This window comes from Neoarius graeffei, chromosome 8 (assembly GCF_027579695.1).
Source record: "Neoarius graeffei isolate fNeoGra1 chromosome 8, fNeoGra1.pri, whole genome shotgun sequence".
In the NCBI taxonomy this organism is placed as follows: domain Eukaryota; kingdom Metazoa; phylum Chordata; class Actinopteri; order Siluriformes; family Ariidae; genus Neoarius; species Neoarius graeffei.
In genome coordinates this window covers 12,359,759-12,379,245 of record NC_083576.1, presented here as the reverse complement: position 1 = coordinate 12,379,245, position 19,487 = coordinate 12,359,759, and the positions used below count along the sequence as shown (strand labels likewise).

Here is a 19,487-nt window from a genome sequence, read left to right as displayed (position 1 = left end):
GGATTGTGGGTAGAGTCATTCAGACTTTCCTGGATAGAAAGGGCATGGTTCGAAGAGTCCAGGTCAAGACCAAGACAAGCTGTCTGGACAGGCCTATAACCAAAGTATGCCTGCTGCAAGAGGCAGATGCCTGAAGATTTAGTTTTGACTGACACAGACTGACTATACTTACGGACAGAGGGTGGTGGTAAAGACCTCTCTGACGGGCTATGTGCTTGAACCTCTGGCTCAGACTTGACTGTTAGGTTTCAAGAGGATTGCATGCTACATGCGTGATTGACATGGACATTTAAGTGTGTGTGTGTGTGTGGTAATTATTACGTAGTGACATGGTGGTAATAATTAGGGGCTGGGACGTAGCAGCCATATGCCTTGTTTTTGTGTTTGGCACTTTTATTTTGATGGTCATAGCGGTGTGTCACGTGAGGTGCGTTGGTAATTACTTTTGTATTTAGGCACCTGGGCACCGGTAGACTAGCAGGGAGAGGGGGCAGAATGGGAGAGCACATTTTTTGTTGACCGCTTTATGATGCTTGCTTTATAACGAAACATTTCTCTTTAAAGCACATACCCCACATTTGCACTTTTGCACACGTAGCCCTCTGCATGGTGGCGGTTTAAGGACGTGCTTTTAACTTTTGTATCGATGGATGGATTTTAACGTTTGGAATCAATAAAGGACGACAACGAAGACAATTGTTTGCGCGTCAGCTAAGTACTCCCCACCTGGCCTCTCAGTGGCACACTGTTTGTAGCCACTAAAGTTTATCTACGGAAATATTGTATGGGGATGTGCCTACAAAACTACACTACAGCCCCTAATACTACTCCAAAAAAGATTTGTTCGTATGGCCACCGGATCCAGTTTTTATGCCCATTCTTTACCTCTATTTACGAAGCTTAAGATTTTAAATATTATTGATATCAGTAGACTTCAGCTAAATATCTTCACTTTCCAATTTCTTAGAAATTCTCTTCCAGACACGTTTGATAGTTTTTTAAATCTTAATTCCCAATTTCATGCTTACCAAACTCGACAAAGTGACCAACTACATATCCCTTGAGTGCGAACATCCTTAGGCCAAAAGAGTGTTCAATACAAATGTGTAATTGAATGGAATAACCTCCCCCTCCACCTTAAAAGTTTTACATCCATGATTAGTTTTAAACGTAATCTCAAAAACCACCTATTTTCATTCCCCTGCCACACCTGACCTTTATCTTTAAATATAATTCAGTCTTGGATCAAATTGTAAAATATTACACTACACCATGCACCAGGCTTCTGTTATTAGTACAATATTTATTCACCATTCAAAATCAATTATACTTTTTTTTTTACTTTATGTATAGATCCTAAGTTACATTTTATTCGTTTCTTATTTTCACTCGTTAACTTATATTTTGTTATCTGCAATTGACATTGTTTATATTTATTTCAGTTATGATACCTGTTACAGTTTAATGTATAATTTTGTTACCAATTATTATATTATTATTATTATCTTTGTTATTATTTGTTATTATTTACTATTGTTAATATAGTTATTCTCTAATTTGTTAAATTTGTATTAATTACTTGTTAATTTAAATGGGGGAAGACTTAGAACAAGCCATTGTGCTTTTTTCTTCCCCCAGCACGTTTTCTGTTTTTGTTCCATTTATGTTTTCTTGTAAATCTCTTTTATCATGTGCAAATAAATAAATACATAAATAAATAAATAAATAAATAAATAAATAAATAAAAATTGTCTTTTCTGGGGCGGCATGGTGGTGTAGTGGTTAGCACTGTTGCCTCACAGCAAGAAGGTTCAGGGTTTGAGCCCAGTGGCCGACAGGGGTCTTTCTGTGCGGAGTTTGCATGTTCTCCCCGTGTCCACGTGGGTTTCCTCCAGGTGCTCTGGTTTCCCTCACAGTCTAAAGACATGCAGGTTAGGTTAACTGGTGACTCTAAATTGACCGTAGGTGTGAATGTGAGTGTGAATGGTTGTCTGTGTCTATGTGTCAGCCCTGCGATGACCTGGAGACTTGTCCAGGGTGTACCCTGTCTCTCACCCATATTCAGCTGGGATAGGCTCCAGCTTATCCTTAAAGGATATATGCAGAGCCATGGCCTCACTTTCATTTATAAATGCCTTGAGACCTCAAGAATGGCACAGGAATAGTTTTAAGCACTAACAATAAATCTAATATAGTAAATTTTACGATTAAAGTGATTTATATACCGGTAGGTAGCGGTCTGAGTGAATGACCTTGATGTCCGTAACGTCACAACAGGAAGTCTATCAGTTTCATCACCATTTCCACTATTCTAAAACACAGAGCTGACCGCAACTCTGATCCTCCATTTTGAGCTAATTTATCGCCATGCCACGTAGATGTGTTGCTGGCAGGTGCAGCAGCATGACAGAAGGTGGATTTATGTTGCATTCATGGCCCAAGAATGTTCAAACTGCAAAGATTTGGATGCGTTTTGCAAGAAGTTCATGGGCACATTGGGCGTCTACGAAGTGGTCTCTCCTCTGCTCTGCACATTTTACTGAAGACTCATACAAGAGCTCTGATCTGTTGAAGAGCATTGGCTATAAGCCTGTATTGAAAGAGGGTGCAGTCCCAACAATTAAAGAAAAAGAAAAAAAAACAAGAAAAGGAAAGTTTTTATTTTATTTTTTTTAAAGTGAGTTCAGTTGCACCAGTTCTCCTGGAGCATGAGCCGAGGGTTGTTGCTAAAACCCGGGACAGGACATATCGCTCAGGCAGTGACCTCCCCGCAGTTGGTGCTAAAACCGGTGACCTCCCATTCCGTCCCAAGTTTTAGTAATTGCCTGAGCTGAGCAGCAATGGCGGAGTACTCAGTATGGAGAGAACGGAGAAAGAGTGGCGCAGCCGTCTTATTTCTAAACTGGATATCGCTGCCATCTCTCCCTTATGTGGAAGAAGCGAATGAACGGAGAACTGAATGAACAACTGAAAGTCAGATTGTTTCAAAACAATCGGCCACAAGATCGGCCTTCAAGAAGCGAGAACACAGATGGGTAAGCGCCGACTCTCATTTGGATAAAAAAACAACAACAAAAACAACACGTTGTTTACCTGCATTTAGATTAATACATGTAACTTGTATTGTGTGTTTAAGTTACCGGTATAAGATTATTTAATTTGCTTCAGAATGTGATTGTCTCAGTTCATCTGATATTTAATGAGCCTTTTACGTTTTATCAGTGAAAATGCATGCATGTACAGTATGTTGCATAAGTTATAACACCCATCCTGTTTTAATGAGAGTCAACCCACAATCAATGAAGTCAAATCAGTCTTAGTTGAGCAAGTCGGTAACGGTATTTCTTACTTTCACCATAAATGTTTATTTATATGACTTTGGTCTATAGCTGTAAAAGGCCTCGGCCTTAAAACCGGTTCCCGCAGTGACGTCACGCACTCAGGGCTGGCTGGCTCAGCAGGGCAGCTCAAATGCCAACTTTGTGGTCGATTTTAACTCTCAAAAATATATATATTTTTTATTCCCATTTATGCAGCGTACAAGAGTCAAGGATGGAGATACTATCCACTCAGAAATTTATTTAAAAATAAAGGCTCTGCGTATCTGCTTTAACCATGACCCTGCACAGGATAAGAGGTTACAAATAATGGATGGATGTTCTTTCTAGACCATAGAAACCTCACAGCCTAGAGTGAGAACTCATTAAACCACATTTATATTTTTAAAACCATTTTTTCAAAAATCTATCGGTCTGTCTATCTACCTACCTACCTACCTACCTACCAATTCTACCTATCTATCAAATCTGCCTACCTACCTACCAACTCTACTTACTTACCTATCTACCAATTCTACCTACCTATCAAATCTACCTACCTACCTACTCTACCTACTTACCTACCAACTCTAAATACTTACCTACCTACCTATGTAGTGATTCTACCTACCTATCAAATCTACCTACCTACCTACCTACTCTACTTACTTATCTACCAAACCTACCTACCAATTCTACCTACCAACTCTAAATACTTACCTACCTTACGTATATACTGATTCTACCTACCTACCAACTCTACCTACCTATCTACCAATCAAATCTATCAACCTACCAAATCTACCTAGCAACCAACTCTACCCACCTATCGAATCAAGCAACCTACTGAATCTACCTTCCTACCTACCAAACTATCGAATCTACCTGTCTACATATGAGCTGCACTTCTTAAACTTTACATGATCATATCCTTCAAATGATCATAGAAGGATATTACAGAGGAATTTCCTAAATTGTTGGATTTGCATTAGATTCTACATTAAAACTGAAAATGCCCTAAAATATTTTTATGTTGCGATATTTCAGCATCAGATTATTCTAATGATTTTCTGTAAAATACTCTCTTGAGAGCACCTTTGCAGTGAAATATACTGTATTTCAATTCAATGCATATTAGACAAAGCATTATTTCTATAAATAAACGTACAGTACATTTTTGAAAAAAAGGTCCAACACAAAAATACTTGATTTAAGAATATCAATAATCAACTGGATGGCACGGTGGTGTAGCGGTTAGCGCTGTCGCCTCACAGCAAGAAGGTCCGGGTTCGAGCCCCGTGGCCGGCGAGGGCCTTTCTGCGCGGAGTTTGCATGTTCTCCCCGTGTCCGTGTGGGTTTCCTCCAGGTGCTCCGGTTTCCCCCAAAGACATGCAGGTTAGGTTAACTGGTGACTCTAAATTGACCGTAGGTGTGAATGTGAGTGTGAATGGTTGTCTGTGTCTATGTGTCAGCCCTGTCACCCTGTCAACCTGGCGACTTGTCCAGGGTGTACCCCGCCTTTCACCCGTAGTCAGCTGGGATAGGCTCCAGCTTGCCTGCGACCCTGTAGAACAGGATAAAGCGGCTAGAGATAATGAGATGAGTAATCAACTGCCAAAGATTGGTTATGATAGTTAGTGTGTGTGTGTGTGTGTGTTTTAATACCCTATTCATCTGTAATTGGAGTTGCCTTAACAACTACAGCTCTGAGTATTTTGTATTGTTTCTATAGTTCTCATTGCCAAGTTATCTATCAAGCATATATAGAATGTTCCAGCCTCCCCAGTTACATAGGATTTTGACACTTCCTTGGTTTGACATCTGCCAGCATGTTTCTATTTTTTTTTTGTGTGATTAATCTCTCTCCCTGTATTTTGACCAGCTCTGGACCCTCTTCGAAGAACCTCAGTACTTTTGCTGATATGTCTAATTCTGTCTGTATGTCTGATTCACTGTCTGTTACACTGCCACAAAACAGTAATCTTGTTGAAATACATTACATTTTTTTCATCAGATATTGTTTTCAAACAGAAGTCATTATCACATTGGTGTTTGGATAGCTCTCTGTTATGACAACTGTACTTTAAATTGAATGTCAGGAACAGTGTTGTGAAAAGTCTAACAGGACAGCTTAATGAATCCACGAGGTTTCAGCTAGATGTCGCAGGAAGGTGTGACAACACTACGTAGTCTGCCTAAACATGCTGTTGAATTTATTCGCTCCACTGGATTTCTCATTTCAAGGAAAATGGGTGACTTTGATGATAACCAACCTCTAAGCGTATTGGATTTGCAGTTTCAAATTGACTATTAAATTGGGGAGAATGCTGCCAGAAGTCTTTGCTTAAAGTCTTTAACTTGTTCTTGGGTTAGAAATACTCACACAAACATTTCCACATATTCTTTGTCAGTAGCAAAACCAGTATGTTTCGTATGTTCAGGGACTGCGGTGATTATCTCATCTCATCTCATTATCTGTAGCCGCTTTATCCTGTTCTACAGGGTCGCAGGCAAGCTGGAGCCTATCCCAGCTGACTACGGGCGAAAGGCGGGGTACACCCTGGACAAGTTGCCAGGTCATCACAGGGCTGACACATAGACACAGACAACCATTCACACTCACATTCACACCTACGGTCAATTTAGAGTCACCAGTTAACCTAAAGCTAGCCGCACACTACGCCGATCCACGCGGTACCGAACCGACCCATTTCAGAGCCGACTCCCGACAGGGCACGCACATATCCCCGACTAACTCATGACTGAAAGAAAGCAGAGGTTAATATCTTGGGCCATTATTAAAAAATGTTCTGTTTCCGGTCCACCGGCCGGGTGAGTGCCGTTTGTGCGGGTGAAATTTTTTAATGCCGGTTTTTCGACATTTTTTTTGGGTTCGTAAATCTAAAATCAAACTTGACATTTCCGCATTCCCAGGGCTTTCCACTAAGGCTCATACTAGCCAGCCATGACAAATAAGTAGCCAGCCGGGGGGAGCAAACACAAAATAAACTCCTGTGCACGCAGTTCCCAGGGTTAAGTGTATTTTCCACAGACCATTTATTTATTCACTTTACTCAAATACAAAGTAAAATGGCAGTAAATCTTCTTTCTTTTCTTGCGTATTGCATCATGAGGCGTTCCTGGCTTGTAAATCTCTTATTTTTGGTGCATGACACATTCACGCAACTGAGCATGCGCCGAGTGCGCGCGCACACCGCATGTCGGGGCGCGGATCTCCCTTGATCAACGGTTCAGTTTGACATTATTGTCAGTCCGTTCATTTTTCGAAAAGATAGAAGTCACATGATCATGAAATATCACGTGTTATATGCGAAAGATATGATTGGCTATTGCTAGTGACTCTCGCCGATCAGTCTGGCTCCCGATTAGTTTTTCGAATCGGCTGTGAGATGAGTCGGTACCATCGAAAACTAGTCTTTACGACTGACTCGCGACTTCAGTTGGCTCGGTACGCTGAAAATCGGCGTAGTGTGCGGCTAGCATAACCTGCATGTCTTTGGGGGAAACCAGATCACCCGGAGGAAACCCACGCGGACACGGGGAGAACATGCAAACTCCGCACAGAAAGGCCCTCGCCGGCCACGGGGCTCGAACCCGGACCTTCTTGCTGTGAGGCGACAGCGCTAACCACTACACCACCGTGCCGCCCATTCCTTAAGATGCTTTTGTAAAGTTTGTAAAAAAAAAAAAAGTTTGCAGGTTTTTTTTTTAATACTTGGTTATTTTATTCTCATGCCACTCGCTCTAACTGGCTAACATTCAACTCTGTTTTCCACACCCACCGATTCTGTTAGCCAATCATAGCGAGGCTATTTACATATTTAAATTTAAAGGCACATTCTCAAAATCATTCTCTTTTATTCTACAAGGGTTTTATAAAATGCTAAAATGGCATGAACAAAAAGAACCATTTTTTTTTTCCCCCAGTGAAAAACTTTTCAACAACTCACTAATTTACAAAAGCATCTCAGGAAATAATCATAAAAAATAAAATGGGTGTAATATGATTCGTTTAATGAATAAAATTCATTAATTTTAATGAATGGGGCGGCACGGTGGTGTAGTGGCTAGCACGGTCGCCTCACAGCAAGAAGGTTTCGGGTTTGGCCGGCGAGGGCCTTTCTGTGTGGAGTTTGCATGTTCTCCCCGTGTCTGCGTGGGTTTCCTCCGGGTGCTCCGGTTTCCCCCACAGTCCAAAGACATGCAGTTAGGTTGACGTGGGGCGGCCTTGGGCTGAGGTGCCCTCGAGCAAGGTACCGAACCCCTGACTGCTCCCCGGGTGCTCTGGTGTGGCTGCCCGCTGCTCTGAGTGTGCGCGTGTGTTCACTGCTTCAGATGGGTTAAATGCAGAGGATGAATTTCACTGTGCTTGAAGTGTGCATGTGACGAATAAAGGTTTCTTTCTTTCTTAAAAAATGCAAACTTTTGCAAATTAATCAGCACCTTCTGTCCAGTTAGAATTGAGAAATCAACAGCAGTGTCGTAATAATCATAATACTTATTTCCTAGGGTATTTCACTATATTTCAGTGTGTGTGAGTATCTGGCTTTGTATATTTCATGATTTGTATTACGTACCATTCACCTGCAACGTGTGTGTCTGGAAAAGCTGCTCATATCCGTCAGCGTGGCAGGTGTAGTTACCCATGTGAGTGGTGGTCACCTTGGTGATGTACAGACTTCCATCATCGCCGAAATCCTGTGAAATAAACAGACAGATCTAGTTTGCATGCACAAGATGTGAGGCTAAAGGACAAAAAAAAAAAAACCTTCCTTTTCAGTAATGGAATGAGCGTGCTAGTAGTGCTGTCACAACACTTGAATCACAATGAGGCTAATGAAATTAATTGGCTGAAATTAAACACACACGCGCACACACACACAGGATAAATTGGCAAATAACAGAGTATGAGCTTTACAAAGCTGATATTAAGAACAGCTGGATGTTGCATGCGAGAGAGAGAGAACATAGCCATATAAAATGCATTCAGTCAATAGAAATGGATTGCATTTGCATCAAATCCACTTTAAAGATTTTTCTTTTAGTCTCTGCACAGTCTGAAAGAGAGAGGAGAGGGCAAGCCTAAGGCTACATCCACACGACAACGGCAACGAGATGTTATTTTAAAATATATCGCATCCAAATGGGCAACGATCAGTAAAATATCAGGTCCATATGGCAACGCAACGCTTGCTGAAAACGATGCAATACACATGCCACACCTCTAGGGGCGCTGTAAGACGGTCCCTTCGGAGACACCAGAACAATAGAAGAAGTAAGGACGCATGCGCATAAACTATTATGCGCGAGACTTCATATTAGCCACAGTCAGGAAAATCTGTTCGTAAAATTACATTATAATGACCAAATACAATGAAAAGTATTTTTCCAGTCTCACCTGTGAAAGGTAATCCCATGTGATCTCGTTTGGATGGCAAACCTGTTGGTACAGTTAAACGCAGCTAATCTTTATTCTCCGCTTTGACCTATCCAATATGGCGGCGAGGATGACGTATGATTCTACGCGGAAGGCGGCGTCTTTAATGGTCCGGAATAAATTGAATGCTACACGTTGATGGATTAATTTGTTGTTTCTCACCTGTGAAAGGTAATCCCATGTGATCTCGTTTGGACGGTAAACCTGTTGGTACAGTTAAACGCAGCACATGAATCTTTATTCTCCGCTTTGACCTATCCAATATGGCGGCGAGGATGACGTATGATTCTACGCGGAAGGTGGCGTCTTTAATGGTCCGGAATAAATTGAATGCTACACGTTGATAGATTAATTTGCTCTTCTACGCCCTTTTTGAGGAATGTATTGTAGGACTTAAACCAATATCTGAAGAGGTGAGATCGCTCCTTTTTTTCCCTATTTTTGCTGGCGGGATTGACTCTGCCCTAAGGGCAGAGTCTCTCTCTCTCTCTCTCTCTCTCTCTCTCTCTCTCTCTCTCTCACTTTGCACCATTACACAATAAATATTCACAGTGAAAATATTTTGTAAGCGCGTTTCATGAACCAAGTTATAGGATTTGTTGCCAACTCGCATCGAGTTCGTTACACTTCTACCCGGCGTGAAGCACTCACAGTCATGTGGTTGTGACGTCATCGTAAACAAATCCGTTCTACTCATCCAGACGACTTCACAACGGCAACGTTGCCAGATCTTTCCACTCTGGAACCCGTTCGCAAAAAGATTGCGTTTTGGGCACCCAAAACGCCGGTGCCGTGTGGACGCCAGGCCTAAACGATAAGCAATTGTATCGGAGTCACCTGAATCCGTTGCCGTGTGGACAGGGCCTAAGTTCAGTGCTGATAAGAAGATGACAGCTGTCATTACCCGAGCAGGAATTCTATTGTTGGGGAATCGTTTGGTGCTGTGCAATCCATTTCTATTGTGATGGAAAATAAAGCATTTGATAGTGAAGCAGCAACAAAAAGTGCACACCATTACAAAACCAACGGATAGCCTTTCAGAAGAAATTAAATGCCCCCCCCCCCCCCCCAAAAAAAAAGTTCCACAAATCCTCCATGAAACAAAGACGAATGAAAATTAGATTTACATTTGTGATTTTAAAGAAATCAGTGCTATAGAATTCTCGATTCTGATTGTCTAGAAGGTGTCAATTCATTTTCTATACCAGTCGTTCAGACAGTATACAGATCACAGGTCGATATTAATGCACTTGTTTTTTGTATACTTGTATGGTGGATGTTCCATATAAACGGATTTCAAAAAAGATGTAATGATATAATTACAGTTATTCCATGAAATCGAGTCGTACATGAGCTGATAGCTGATGAGGCACATATCACCGAGTTGGCTATAAGCCATGTACGACGAGATTGAGTGGAATAACTGTTTTATTCTATCCACATTTAATGGATTTTGAGAAAAAGAGTATTTTTATTTAAATTTTTTGCAAATTCGAGAAATAAAAAATTTTGGCAAATGTCAGTAACGGCTCAGAGAACACGAGTTCAGACCAGCCTTCAAACTGGGCCGCTTAGAACTACAAACCTCAAGAACTACAGCGCCCTCTGTCTCCTGATGATTGATTAATCACTTTGCCTGCATCTCGTTCAGTAATCAGCCCCTTGCCTATATAAGCACAGCTCTCACTAGGGTGCATCAGTTGCCCCCTAAAAATGGAACGTTTCTCCGATCATGATGCATTTTTGTTTTTATGTTCCTTTTGGTAAGAAAACACACTGGGTGAAATACTTTGACAAAATTCAAAAAGTTTAATGGTGGCACCAGGAGCTCAAAGTTATGGAAAAAGCTGCTATTTTATGACTTTTATGACAAAATTTCGATCACTTTTCATGAAACATTATGGCACCTTATAGAGTATACCAAATATCTTAGATACACATTTTTAGTACATATTCTAAATATATTATCAAGCACAGTTTGAGTTTTAGCTGTTCATTGAATCATTGTTCAACTACTTTTAAACAATACAAATGTATTATGAATCACATTAATGCTTCTCAATCCCTTGCAAAGGTTCTTAACATGATCTCTGGGTCACAAGAAATCAATAAATGGAGTCCAACATTGTGATTCAAACCTTACGCGAAAACATAAAATAAGCGTTTTTTGGCAAAAAAAAAATGAACCTCATGGTGCCACCATTAGACTTTTGAATATGGTCAAAAAATTTTACAGGATGTCTTTATTGGTGAAAAGGAACACCCAAACAAAAATGCATCAGATTTTATGAAAGTGAGGACAACTGATGCACCCTAGCTCTCACACTTGGACTTTGTGAAGTATTGTTTAGCATTCTCTCTCTAATGTACTGAGCTGTTTGATTGCTGCCTGTTTATCAGTGTATGACCAGTATTCCCATTTTGTCTCAACCTTGTTTAATAGTCTAGTCTGCGTTGCTCTGTTTGCTGATCGCTCAACACTTGCTAGTTCCTGACCTCGCTTCCTGCACGCCGTTTTGGATTATGTCTACAGTTTGCTCTACCCCGGTCTCCCCTGCGCCTGCATCCGTAAGTGCCTGCACTCTGACAACAAAACATCCGACAAAATAATTTCTGCTTCGAATGTAAACAAAACGGCTAAATGACAGGAGCAATTTGTGAAAAATGCTATAATAATAATAATAATAATTCTTGAAAAATAAAAAAAATATATACTTTTGTTCCATATTTTGTTGCTTTTGTGTATTTTTGGGGTTTTGTTTTTGAGTAGAGCTTTTATTTCATCCTCGGTTGGTTCAGCAACACACTCCGCCATTTTGTTTTTCTCTACTCACGGTATATGAGCTGATATCCTAGTAGTAGAATAGCCAATCAAAGCATGTGACTGCTCATATGCAGTGAATGTGGATAGAATAATTAGTGACATAGTGACATTTTCTGCAGTGTGATGCCTATTTAAAATTTATGGAAGGAGTCTCCAGGGTCAGCGCCTGCAGACTGCAAAAACATAATATCTAAGCAAATGATGATCTCTTGAAGAAAGGAAACACTATGTAATATTTCTCATTAGGAGCTAAATATAAGCAAATTATGTGGCAGTAGAATAAGACTGTGTTACACACACACAAGTTCAATTTAATTAAAAAAGGTAAACTTTTATATATTCTATCTTCATTACATGTAAAGTGCAAAATTTCAAGGCGTCTTTTGATTTAATTTTGATGATCATCGCTTACAGCTCAAGAAAATCAGAAATCCAGTATTTCAAATTATTAGAATACTGGACTGTTGCTCAGTGGACTTGATAAAACAGTGTACCAACACCAGCAGATGACATGGCACCCAAATCATCACAGACTGCAGAAACTTCACATTGGACTTCAAACACCTTGGATTCTGTGCCTCTCTACTCTTCCTCCAGACTCCAGGACCTTGATTTCCAAATGAAATGCAAAATTTACTTTGATCTAGAAAGAGGATTTTGGACCACTGAGCAACACTCCAGTTCTTTCTCTCCTTAGCCCATGTAAGACGCTTCTGATGTTGTCTCTGGTTCAGGAGTGGCTTGATATTAGGAATGTGACAGTTGTAGCCCCTTTCCTGAAGACGTCTGTGTGTGGTGGCTCTTGATGCCTCAGTCAATTCCACGTGAAGCTCTTCCAAGTTCTTGAATCAACTTTTCTTGACAATCCTTTGAAGGCTGCAGTCATCCCTGTTGCTTGTGCACCTTTTCCAGCCAGCCTTTTCAGTAATGACCTTCTGTGGCTTACCCTCCTTTTGGAGGGTGTCAGTGATCATTTTCTAGACAACTGTCAATTCAGCAGTCTTCCTCATGGTTGTGATTATGTGTACTGAACTAGCTTGAGAGATATATGGTATTTATATTGTTTTACTCATTAAAAGTGGTCATTTTTCCCCATAGCTGTATACTAGTGCATCTCAAAAAATTAGAATGTTGTGAAAAAGTTCAATATTTTCCATCAGTTATTTAAGAAAGTGAAAATGTTATATATTATAGACTCATTACATATAAACTAAAATGTTTCAAGCATTTTTCTATTTTAATTTTAATCAGTATGGCATACAGTACAAAAACAGATACTGGCAGAAACCCTATCTCAAAATATTAGAATATTTCATTTCGAGTTTGAGTAAAACAGTATGAACACAGTGTATCTCTCGGTCTAGTTCAGTACACACAACCACAATCATGGGGAAGACTGCTGACTTGACTGTTGCCTAGAAGATGATCAGTGATGCCCTCCACAAGGAGGGTAAGCCACAAAAGGTCATTGCTGAAAAGGGTGGCTGGAAAAGGTGCACAAGCAACAGGGATGGCCGCAGTCTTGAGAGGATTGTCAAGAAAAGTTGATTCAAGAACTTGGGAGAGCTTCACAAGGAGTGGACTGAGGCTGGTGTCAGTGTATCAAGACCCATCACGAACAGACATCTTCAAGAAAGGGGATACAACTTTCGCATTCCTAATATCAAGCTACTCCTGAGCCAGAGACAATGTCAGAAGTGTCTTATCTGTGCTAAGGAGAGAAAGAAATGGACTGTTGCTCAGTGGTCCAAAGTCCTCTTTTCAGATGAAAGTACATTTTGCATTTAATTTGGAAATCACGGTTCTAGAGTCTGGAGGAAGAGTGGAGAGGCACAGAATCCAAGGTGTTTGAAGCCCAGTGTGAAGTTTCCACAGTCTGTGATGATTTGGGGTGCCATGTCATCTGCTGGTGTTGGTCCACTGTATTTTATCAAGTCCAAAGTCAACACAGTTATCTACCAGGAGATTTTAGAGCACTTCATGCTTCCATCTGCTGACGAGCTTTTTGGAGATGCTGATTTCCTTTTCCAGCAGGGCTTAGCACCTACCCACAGTGCCAAAACTACTACCAAATGGTTTGCTGACCATGATATTACTGTGTTTGATTGGCCAGCCAACTTGCCTGACCTGAACCCCATAGAGAATCTATGGGGTATTGTCAAGAGGAAGATGAGAAACACCCGACCCAAAAATACAGATACGCTGAAGGCCACTATCAAAGCAACCTGGGCTTCAATAACACCTCAGCAGCGCCACAGACTGATCACCTCCATGCCACACCGCATTGATACAGTAATTCATGGTAAAGGAGCCCCAACCAAGTATTGAGTGTATAAATGAATATACTTTTCAGAAGTTGGACATTTCTGTATTGTAAATCCTTTTTTTGATTGATCTTAGGGAATATTCTAATAATTTGAGATACTGGATTTCTGATTTTCATGAGCTATAAGCCATAATCATCAACATTAAAACAAAAAAAGTCTTTAAATATTTCACTTTACATGTAATGAATATAGAATATATGAAAGTTTACCTTTTTGAATTAAATTATGAAAAAAAGGAACTTTTTCATGGTATTCTAATTTTTTGAGATGCACTAGTATATAGAGGGTACCTAAGACTTTTTCACAGTACAGTATTTCTGGAAAGAAAATATATTTATGTTTTGAAACCAGGAACTAACTTTGCTTCATGGATGTTCCACAACATTAAATATAGCTACAAGGTGTCCCAAAAGTCAGAAATCATTGAGAGTAACACTACATGTGCTTAACTGTGCATTTATTATTTACAACATATGCTCAACATGTTTCTTGTTATGCTTTACACATTTTCCCAGGCGCGGTATCATATTTTAGCAGATCGATCGATCGATCGATTCCTGAGTATATAAATAAGAGAACAACCTTACTCGTTAGCGAGTGATAGCTGATTGACTGATTCCTGACTTTTTAGACACTTCGTATAAATTAATAAAAAAGTATGATCACAAATTTTGGGCACACTGCAGAGGAATTAAACATATCAGGTTGTGCTGTTGTTAGAAAATCAATGAAAATCAGCTTCAGTGTGGTAACAGCATCACACCCCACTCCATTGCTGATCTTTTATTTTCCTGTAACAGCATGACCCGAAGTCTCAGCATGCAGCACAACAGAATCTGAAATGTAACTGTGACAACAAATGGAATAGAACAATGAACCAGACAAAACGCTATCCAAAGCCCGGAAGCTAATTAATATTCATGTGCAACAACCCGAAAACAAGAGAGATCAATGCCACATAGCCGCTTAAAGCCATTCAGCCATTTCTCTGAGAACTGTTTTTCCATTCTCACTTGTTTATCCTCATGTTTATTTTCCTTCCTGTTGTGGTTTATTGGTTAATTAAAAGCTTCCTATAACGACTTCTGTCCCAGAAGTGCCATGACAGTCAAAAATCCCATATGTAAGCAGGATTTATGTGCAAAGTCTAATGGTTACACAAACCTAAGGAGAAAATAATGATAGTTCTGTTATGTGGACCTAAGTACTGGCGAACAACATATTATTCGGACTAATGCAAACTAATAACTGGAAAAGTAATATTATTATATGTTAGACTTGCAAACATCTTCAGAAATGGCTTGAATAAAGTGAGGGGAATGAAGAACACGAGGAACCAATCAGACCTGATTAATGTTAACAGAAAGCTATGACCAAATATAAACTTATTGTTTCTGACCCTTGTCGCTTCCCAAAGAGAATGTGGGACACCATAAGGGTCACAGCCTGGTGAAAGTGACGGGTTCAAAGTGCTGGTCCAATAAAAACACACTCGGTGCGTTTACATGCACATCCAAATCGAGCTACTGTCGGTAATCGAGCTAAGGATCCCAGCAGGGGTGCCAGAGAAATCCAATCCTACATGCACACAAGGAAATCGAGCTATTGTGTGAGGTACATTGTGCACCCGAGCCACAGGTGGCGCTACACGCCCCATCGTGTTGGTACACTTCCGGTTGTCGTCATGAAGAAGAGGAGTGATTTCCACTTTACATTCACACCACATGTCATTGCCACCTGTTGGCTACAAACTGTCCTGCGCAGACCACTGTTTTGTAAGACAACTTATTTTGCACAATTGTATATTTTTCTAAAGTCCATTTTTTGCTTACAATTTAACTTATGTCTTAATAAACACACAAAAAGTTCAATTGTTTTTGTTTTTTGTCTCCTTGTTCCTCCTGACCTCTTCTGCTGCTCGCTACTACTACTGTTGTCATGCCGACCGAGGCTGTTGTGTTTCCCGCTTGTGGTCTCGTCACTCGTCACTTCCGGAAGGGGCGGTGCTGAAGTAAGTAGCTCGACTACGTAGCTCGATAGGGTTTACATGCACTAAGTAGCTCGGCTACAATCGCATAATCTAGGTCGCGTAGCACGATTACGAGAAATCCAGTTTGGTTCGATTTCAGCCGAGCTAAGGTGTATCCATGGCATTTAGAACTTCGATTTCAGTCGAGCTACGGCAGAAATTCGATTTTCTCTATGTGCATGTAAACGCACTCACTGCTTATTTGAGAAAACTGGATAATGACAGTTTGTCATAGTTATGACTGTTCACTAAAGCAGAAATAAAATAATTGCTGAGTAACTAAGTAAAATAAATTAATAATAATAATAATAATAATAATAATAATAATAAAGCAGTGAATTTTTTTTGGTAACTGCAGTAATTTAGGACACCCGATATCATCATCTGCAAAAGTTTATATACCCTCAGGACAAACTAAATAATTTATCACAACACATTTAGTGTTGGGTTTCAAAGAGGTTTCTTTATTACCAAAAGTAATAAAATGGTCAAAAATATTATTGAATAGGTTTTTTTTTCAATTGATATAGATTTTCTGCAACAATCTGTAGGCCAGAAAAGCTTTATCTTTTGTATCCACTAATTTTTTTTTTTTTGCCAAGTAAAATTTGCTTTATGCTTTAGATTGTTGTCTTCATGCAGATACATGCATAACTTTTCTCCTTTTTGACATAAAGTCTGAATTTCATATACAACTAAATAATTTATCACAACACATTTAGTGTTGGGTTTCAAAGAGGTTTCTTTATTACCAAAAGTAATAAAATGGTCAAAAATGATGATTTTTTTTGTTTGTTTGTTTCTGTTTCCGGTTGAGAGTACGTCGTGCGCATTCTGGCTGCCGCTTCTCACCAGAGCTTTTTTTTATTTTATTTCTTTTTCTATTTTCATTTTATTTATTTATTTTTTCAGTGTGTTTGTGTAGTTTGATGTTTGAGTGTTTTGTCCGCTGGTTGTGGTGTAGCTCCGGACCTAGTTTTGGGCGTCGGTTCCCTCCAGGCCTTGGTTAGCTGCGGGTGATGCCTGCGCTCCCAGCTATGGACTGCAGTGAGCTCATTGCTCATTTAACTTCATGGTTGTCCAGCGCTCTGTGCTTTAACGCTTGGCGTGATGTTCCGAGCGATGTTGCTCGGTGGCGTTGCGGCGGCTGTGCAGGCGGTTTGGGACACACCAGCGCTCTGCATGGCGGTGCTTCTGTGCTCGCTTTGTGGATCCATGGCATGGTGTTCGAGCGATGTTGCTGACGGCGTCACGGCGGCTGTGCTGGAGATGTAGGACTCGTTTTCATGCGCCTTTTGGTGGGACTGTGGCTGCTACACCACTGGAATGACATCCTGACCCCTACTTGGTGGACTTTTAATTTTTTTTTAATTATTTATTTATTTATTAATTATTTTTATTTTCTTTATTTTTTCTTTATTTTTTTTTTCCTTGTCTATAATTGTAAAGTGTCCTTGGGTTTCTTGAAAGGTGCTATATAAATTTAACTTCTTCTTCTTATTATTATTATTATTATTACAACTATATGTATAAAATATTGTGCACTTTTATGTTTAGTGTGTTTAGCACTATATAGGAATTGATGGTGTCTCCTTTTTTAAAAGGCAAAAAAGCTGAAAAAGTGAGCTCTGGTTTCTTCTCCTTGACAGAGCTGTATCAGGGAGGTATGGAGACAGGGAATATAACCACATACAAGTTAAGTTGACCACATATTAATAGGCAATAATCTCTCTGAAGGCTCAAATTTGCCCCAGCTATCCTCTTTCCTCGCTCCTCTCTCCTAAACAGTGCTGAAAAAAAGCAATACGCATCTCAGATAAAACTCGATTAACTCCCATATAGCACAAGCATATAGGAGAAAATAAAGCCCCTGACACAGGCATCTACTCTGACTCACAATCACCCAGAATCCCAAAATCTTAATGTAATGTCAGATCAGCTTCAGGGCTTTGAGATTGTGGTGGATCGAAGGCATGCAGACCTCGAGACGGGTGAAGAAACCTACCTGTGGAGGGATCTGCAGGGAAAAAAGCAGTAAAGAAAAAAGATTAGATTCAGTTCAGTCTTAGAGCTCATGGTACACTGAGTCACCACTTGCATCGGTGTTTCCAATAAACTAGCAATTCAAACGTTTTTGAAAATCTGGTAACCATTTACACCACAGCAATTTTGAATTCTTGATTCTGAATATTCTATATGAACCCTTTCACCACTGCAGACCGTTATTCCGGTCTCACTGTAGTAGGGAAACCCCTGTGTATGAAGTTACTGTCCACAGTGATGAAAAGGTTAATGCACTTATTCTAATATGTTGTCACACCTATAGTACCAACTCCTTCACAGGGATTGATTATTTCACAAATTATAATTTATAACAATTGACAGATTTATTTCACATTTATGAAAGGAGTCTCCAGTTCCAGCATGGCGAGAACTTTGACTAATTTACACTTACAGTGGGGCAAAAAAGTATTTAGTCAGCCACCAATTGTGCAAGTTCTCCCACTTAAAAAGATGAGAGAGGCCTGTAATTTTCATCATAGGTATACCTCAACTATGAGAGACAGAATGGGGGGAAAGAATCCAGGAAATCACATTGTAGGATTTTTAATGAATTAATTGGTAAATTCCTCGGTAAAATAAGTATTTGGTCATCTACAAACAAGCAAGATTTCTGGCTCTCACAGACCTGTAACTTCTTTAAGAGGCTCCTCTGTCCTCCACTCGTTACCTGTATTAATGGCACCTGTTTGAACTCGTCATCAGTATAAAAGACACCTGTCCACAACCTCAAGCAGTCACACTCCAAACTCCACTATGGCCAAGACCAAAGAGCTGTCAAAGGACACCAGAAACAAAATTGTAGACCTGCACCAGGCTGGGAAGACTGAATCTGCAATAGGTAAGCAGCTTGGTGTGAAGAAATCAACTGTGGGAGCAATTATTAGAAAATGGAAGACATACAAGACCACTGATAATCTCCCTCGATCTGGGGCTCCACGCAAGATCTCACCCCATGGGGTCAAAATGATCACAAGAACGGTGAGCAAAAATCCCAGAACCACACGGGGGGACCTAGTGAATGACCTGCAGAGAGCTGGGACCAAAGTAACAAAGGCTACCATCAGTAACACACTACGCCGCCAGGGACTCAAATCCTGCAGTGCCAGACATGTCCCCCTGCTTAAGCCAGTACATGTCCAGGCCCGTCTGAAGTTTGCTAGAGAGCATTTGGATGATCCAGAAGAGGATTGGGAGAATGTCATATGGTCAGATGAAACCAAAATAGAACTTTTTGGTAAAAACTCAGCTTGTCGTGTTTGGAGGAGAAAGAATGCTGAGTTGCATCCAAAGAACACCATACCTACTGTGAAGCATGGGGGTGGAAACATCATGCTTTGGGGCTGTTTTTCTGCAAAGGGACCAGGACGACTGATCTGTGTAAAGGAAAGAATGAATGGGGCCATGTATCGTGAGATTTTGAGTGAAAACCTCCTTCCATCAGCAAGGGCATTGAAGATGAAATGTGGCT

The 19,487-nt window shown here is 40.2% G+C and overlaps 1 protein-coding gene across 1 annotated transcript in view; it reads right to left on the bottom strand.

The window, feature by feature from the left end:
- The window catches only part of fstl5 (follistatin-like 5), a 427,630-nt gene that overhangs the window by 137,889 nt on the left and 270,254 nt on the right, over positions 1-19,487 (bottom strand). Inside the window, exons 9-10 of the mRNA XM_060926685.1 lie at positions 17,961-17,972; positions 7,916-8,036 (exon numbers count right to left, since the gene is read on the bottom strand). Of these exons, the coding sequence (XP_060782668.1) occupies positions 7,916-8,036; positions 17,961-17,972 (133 nt within the window). The remainder of the gene's footprint in view (positions 1-7,915; positions 8,037-17,960; positions 17,973-19,487) is intronic.